Source organism: Brienomyrus brachyistius, chromosome 9, assembly GCF_023856365.1.
Source record: "Brienomyrus brachyistius isolate T26 chromosome 9, BBRACH_0.4, whole genome shotgun sequence".
Taxonomy (NCBI): domain Eukaryota; kingdom Metazoa; phylum Chordata; class Actinopteri; order Osteoglossiformes; family Mormyridae; genus Brienomyrus; species Brienomyrus brachyistius.
In genome coordinates, this window is record NC_064541.1 from 1,373,244 (window position 1) to 1,379,679 (window position 6,436).

Sequence of the window (6,436 nt, forward strand, 5' to 3'; positions counted from 1 at the left end):
GATTGACTGATGCTGAACGCAGCCCCCTCTGCTCAAGCTTTTGCCAAATCAGCATCTGTTTTTGCGTATGTTTGAGGTGTGTACAAAGTTAAAGAGACATGGGTAAAAACCCAGGAAAATAGTTGCATCTTTTCAATGACGGGAAACTAGAGGGCCTCGTGTAAAGTGATATTGTTGAGTGAGAAGAAGGGGCCAGGAGATGGTTTCTTTGTCAGAAAAGCAGGACGTTTATTATGAAGGAGAGGAAACAAATTCCAGTTGCAGGCAAGACCAACTTGGCCAGCTTAAACTTCAAAATAAAAGTACATCTGCCCCGAGAATTCTGATGGAATGAGTAACCACTACAATATTCTGCTTTAGCTGGTTCACACTGCAAGCATATTGGAATGCGGAAACCCCTCTGCCCAGAAGGCTTTTATTCGTCCTTTTTAAGGCACCAGTGCAGAGCACAGATGCTGCCACCCTCACTTAGCAACAGAAAGGGGGACGAAGGACAAACAGCGAGAGTGATGAAGAAACACACTTCTGGAGGGATGGAAAGCGGGGAAAGAGAGAGGCGTGACAAGTGCAGGGCCAGACAGGTTATTCTAGTTGCAGACAGCTGACAGAACGGCTAAAATAAGATGTGTGCCAATGCGTCTGTGTATGTTGACTGATGGGCGGAGGAGTTCGTCAATCATTAGTCTAATCCGAGCCTCTGCCGCACCCGCTAGCTCAGGGCTCCCTGCTCAGACCACGAACTGCATTGACCTCCGGCTGTGTCCCTGTAATCTCACTCCTGTTTCACCTATTACATATGCCGAGATAATACCCGCAAGTGATTAAACCTCAGAGTCAGGAGACTGGATTACGGCCAAAGAAAAAGAAAACAGAAGAGATTTGCATCTGGAAGTCAGAGTTGTATTTTATTGTTTTTTTCCCTTTTTTTCAAAAAGAACACCACATTTTGTATAAAAGAAACACAAAAAACAGCAGGAGTAACAGACGCTAGCAAAATAAATATAAAAGCTTGGGAGAGAAGGAGTTAGCATGCTGAAAGGAAGCGATGAGAAGCACAGCCGGTGGACGAGAGGAGACATAGGGAGGGGCCAAACAGCAAAGAGCGAGAGGGTGGTAGGGAACACTGCCAGGGGTTACAGACTGAAACTTCCCAATTAGGAGACACCCAGGACAGAGGTGGGGTGGGGTGTGGGGGGGGGGGGTGGCGAAGGCAGCTCCGATCCTTTACTCTCGCACGTAGACCCGGGTGCAGACCACGTCGTCGGCGGTCATTGTCTGAAATGCAAGCAAGGGATGTTAGAGGAAATGCAAGTTCCTGACCACAAAAACCACAGGCGCATGAAGGCGTCTCAGCCAAGGCATATCGCAATAAATCAGTCCCATGCAATGCAACCACTGGCTGAGGAACAGCAGGACTTTAAAGAGGCGAGCCAAAGCCGGCAGGCGGGCCGGCGATGGGAGTCTCAGGGGCAGAGCCTTGGCTCTGCATTGCGACTGGCTGAGTCACGCTTTCCAAACGGCCCTGCTGACTCCGGAGTGGGTTGCGCACCAGGATGAGCTCGCTGTCGTTGGTGATCTCCCGGGTCCATGAGGTCTTCGGGCCCTCTCCCTTCTGCAGGGTCTGCTCACAGCTGATCTTACTGTCCGTCTCCCAGCGGGGGAAACTCTGCAGAGCACAAAGGGGGGGGGGAGGGAGGTGTGAGTGGGTTGCCCACACAGAGGCTGCCCGAGGGGGCAGAGCCAGTCTAGGTGTGCAAATATTGTCACAGAGCAGTCAGGCGCCAACGTCTCAGAGAAGGATTAAGACCACGGGAGAGAGTAGGGGTATTCATGCGGTAAATAGACCCCTTCTGTGCCCCAAGACACAGCACATTCATGCTATCGAGTCAGGGAGTGAAACCCGTCAGGTGGGAATGGGGGGGGCGTTCTCATTTTGGCACGGTCTGGAGGTGCTGTCATCCCAGTCTGACCCAGATCGATTTGGAATCGGGATGACAATCAGAGGGAAACGCATGCTGGACTGACTGAACGCAGGACGCCGGCGGACCGTACCGTGCAGGGGCGCCCATCCACAGTGGTCTCATTGAAGGACACGCCCACAGTGAAGGAGACGTGGGTGGTCCGGACGGAGGTGCTGGTGCGGATACCGAAACTCTCCCCATCCTGGGTGATCTCCACTAAGGGCTTGGAGGCCGCGGCCACGGCGATCTTCCTCAGCATCACGTTGACCCCTGTGTACCAGACGCATAGGGACTCATTCGCCTGTTGTGGACTGGGCGAGGGGTGAACCATTATTAGCAGATACATTTTATTTTTCCCAAGCTTAAAGCCCTCTGCCGTACTCAGACTCACGAAAGACAGACTACAGCCAGGGGAGAGATCAGTCCTGAGAAATCTGTGCCATAAGCTCCTGGCAGAAACGGAGGACCGAATGCTTAGGTTCAGGAGACACAAAGTGGGGACAGCACATGTGGACCCAAGAAAGGGGTGGGGGCAGGATCATGATGGCGTCCAGCACACACACAGCACATCTGCACTGTGCACAGAGAACACAGAGGTGTGTCCTTGGAGCTGCTGTACAGGCGTGGACCATCCTGCTGCCGTTATTATGTGACCTCCAGAGATTAACCCACCCCCCCCGTCGAAAATATATATTCACCCCATAAAGTCTGCTGGCTGTCAGACCCCAGGACCATCACAGACGAATATCTAACAGCATGGCAGACAGGGTACTTGTGTGTGTCTGACTTTGGTCATGGCGTATGTGTGTGTGTGTGTGTGTGTGGATGTGGCTTCTCTAATGAGTGGGGGAAGTTATCAAGGCTGCCCCGGTAGGACCCGGTAATCTGTTATACCTTCCTGTCAGGAAGCAAAGAGCAAGAGGGATTGGGAGGGGAAAAAGAGTGAGGAGGAGGTGGGGGGGGGGGGGGGGGGGGGACTGGGAACTGGAGAGAAAAGAGGGAGCCAGACCCAGCAAGAGAGGGGGCGGAGGAGGGCGGTTTCTTGCTGGGTCCCTGTGCCGAATTGAATTCACACTTCTCACCTCTCACAAATTCCCACCTGTCACCTGCGTGTAAATATATATATGTATGCTGTGAGTTGTGGGACAAACTAGCCCGAGACACGCATCTGCATGCCAGAGCTTCTGCACACCACTGTCCAAGCTAACGGAAACGCTCCGGTAATTCTTCCATTATATTTCCCGTATGGTCCTCCCCCCTGGGTCTGGCATGCACTCTAAGATTGGGTTAAAAAAATGGCCACACACAGAGAGTCAGGGTCAGTGCCAAAGGCGAGAGGTCAGAGGTAGCATTTGGGATAGATCTGTGGCAGTGGGGAGGGGGAGGAGACGGATCATGCTGAACCCCCCCCCCGCCTCTAATGAAACCCAGTGTTAGCAGGTCAGACCAATAAAGCCTTTTGGACTGATATTTGAATGACATGCAGGTAGCACATCAGGTATGTATGCGAGCGAGTGTGTTGCTGGACAGTGTGTACCTTGCAATGCACCATGGGTACGCCGCTCCCCCGTTCACAGTCGTAAAATACCTCTATTAAAGCAAAGACTGAAACTGCAGATAGTGCTCAGAAAAGAAAGACTTTGTAAAGAAATTATGCTTTTTCTAATTGATTAAAAGTTACTTGACAAGAAGAGCCTGCAAAGACAGACATGCAACCACATATGCGATGTGTGCATGTGCATCCTATGCACATCAGCATGCACGAGCTAATCAAACAAGATCATACAGCCAGGAATTATCCGCAATCTGGTTAGTCTCCTCCATCTTGTCGGTCCTGTAGTGACATTCCTGACATACAGCTCCGTATCCTACTCAGTCACTACGTGAGTTTCTGCAATACCCCCAACCCCCACCCCTCCTGGACACATACATATTAACCACCTCAAACTAGTAATGCATGCACAAATTAACCCCCCCCCCCCCCCCCCACCCACACACACACAACACACACACACACCTCAAACGGTGACCCCCACCCTAACCCTCCACCTTTGTGTCTTTTTACTGAGGGCCAGTCATTCCATACACCCTTTCATCTCTCTATCTGTCCCTCTCCCTCCTTTGATATGCCTCTCTCCTTTGGTCTATGCTACCCTCCCGTTCCTATTTCTTTTGCGTCCCTCCGCCCTTCGTCTACTCCGTCCTTATGCAGACCTCTTCTCCTCGTAAGTTTAATGGGGTTAAGCGGGTTATTTACGGTAATTCGGGTGTCAGGCAACTCGCGGACCTCAGTGCAACAGCGAGACATCCATAACATAAACGCATCCATGGACATAAACGTAAGTGATATTTACATAATACTGGACGCCCGAATAAGACGCACATACACTGCCAGACAATATACACACCCTGTCGTATGACTAACTGTCTGTGCAGGCGTTGTCCGCTAATTCAACCAAAAGACCGACCAAAGATATCAATGCGGCGATGGTGATCTGGGGACCGAAACGGAGAGTCGATTATTCCTCCATTCAGTGTGCCAATATTATGAATACGTGCCCGTCCTTGCAGATCATTTGCGCAAATATAATCACTGACCTGCACGAAAGCCCCCCATCACACACATGGATACATAGATATGCACCCCCCCCCCCGTTCCTTTTATGCGACATCATAACCCCCAGCTCGGAGACGGTAAAGCCGATGCTGACTGAGCGTCTGCTTACCGAAATGCTACCAAGGCGAAAACGCAGCATATTATAATTGCAGCAAATCGTAGAGTTACACACGTTTGCTGGGCATTTTCAGACCAGCATTACTAACCAAGTTGCTTTCAGCATCTCCTCGAAGTTCTCCGAACTTTTCATTTTCCAGGTTCCAGAGAAATCAGGTATCTTGCGTTCCATGCTTCAGCACAAAGAGAATTAATAAAAGTACTAAAGAATTAATAAAAGTGCTCGACTAATTTTCTGTTTTCTTCTAAGTATACTAAACCTTCTGCAATCCTGTTCACAAGTTCTCCGTTGCGTCCCGTTATTTCACCCTCTGCAGAGAGATCTTTTTCAGTAACTCTCTACTATTTTTCTTTGCAATTGAAGCGGTTGTCAGCTGCTGTTATCTCCACTTTGCCCAAGTCTAGTTGTGTACAGTGATCCTTATCTCCCCCGTCTGTCACTACACGTTACAAGTCACGGTGGTATGAATGGGATGGAGTGGAAACTAGCCATTAATTTTGACCCCGGAGACCACGCCCATCTTATTTTCAGCAAACCCTCCCAGCGTCCAACCCCCTCCGTCTACCAACCAATGAATGGCCAAGAGTCACCCCTTAGGCCCCACCCACCCCACCTTCCTTGCAACATGTGCGCCGTAGAGACGCCCTTAGACTTTTATTACCTTTTTTGTTTCGCCACTTTTATTGCAATAACCGAATGAACCGCGCCCGTAGAAACCCTGATTTTTATGGAGCGTGTCTTACAATAACACTGTTCATGTGAAGGACTGAGAAAATATAAGATAAGTGTCTAACGCACAGTAGGTCACACAAACAGAGCGTTTTGGCATGAACTTGTTCGTGCGGTGGGAATTGTTTTTTTTCCCCCCCAAGAATAAATATGCAGGCATCAGAAAAAAATAAACAAAATACAGGCAATGTACCAAATACAATTTAACTCAAGTATCTTCTTTAGTTGTGCAACCAAAATGAAGGAACGATGCAGCCCTTCTCTGTGACCCTGCTGTTCCGATGTAAGAAAGGAGAGAATAGCCTTAATTTGGCTAGAAAATAAGCGCTGGGCGGGGCAGAGATTGTGGGGATGCGGGGTCTGCAAGGTAGCAATAAATGAATAAGCACTAGAGACGGAGATGATGGATGGCGACGGCACAATGTGAGCGTTAATGATTGAACTTTGATGGATGGTCGCCTTTACTTAAGCGCGAGATGAGGGGGGTCGTTACCGAAGCAACCGCAGCTACCGTCCTCAGATAGGACGCTGACACAAACGGTATAATGATTAACATTATAATTACAGAAGAACAGCTGCCTTAGTCATACTAAAAGATGTTTTCCGCCTAATTTAATGATGCAGCTTTTGTGCAAAATTATATTGCTTAGCTTTTCTTGATACATTTGTCCACCCGCACTTTTTTGCAGCGTTTGGCCAGTAATATTTCTGACGATTTCAGTGGTGAATCTTATAATGAGGCTTAAACCAGACAGTTGTGAGTCCACCTCTGTAACTAAGGGTACCTGTGGCCCCGTAATTGCTGCGGCATTAACGCACAAAGCCTTAAATCTTGTTTGTATACTTAATACAATGTTGACACATTATATTTCCGTCATCCACACTCCTGCTAAAGATGCAAAATACACCACAAACACACCAATGCCCCTGTTGCTACACAATGGTTGGCTGCCTTCACAAGTTCCTGTTCACACACCAGCCAACAGCACTGCTGAGCCAGTCCTATCAAGA

General features: G+C 49.2%; 1 protein-coding gene across 2 annotated transcripts; it reads right to left on the reverse strand.

Moving 5' to 3' along the window:
* Window positions 1-886: 886 nt before the first annotated feature.
* On the reverse strand, window positions 887-5,168 carry crabp2a (cellular retinoic acid binding protein 2, a). 2 transcript variants are annotated; one of them, XM_049025944.1, is made up of 4 exons: window positions 4,793-5,168; window positions 2,053-2,253; window positions 1,550-1,666; window positions 887-1,275 (listed from the first exon to the last, which is right to left on the reverse strand). In XM_049025944.1, the coding sequence occupies exons 1-4, from the start codon at window positions 4,865-4,867 to the stop codon at window positions 1,225-1,227; spliced, it is 444 nt and encodes a 147-aa protein (XP_048881901.1). In that variant the 5' UTR covers window positions 4,868-5,168; the 3' UTR covers window positions 887-1,224. The 2 variants fall into 2 exon arrangements, with proteins under 2 accessions (XP_048881901.1, XP_048881900.1); XM_049025943.1 differs by lacking the exon at window positions 4,793-5,168 and adding an exon at window positions 2,660-2,711 and having other exon boundaries at window positions 2,053-2,231.
* Between the last annotated feature and the right edge of the window lie 1,268 nt (window positions 5,169-6,436).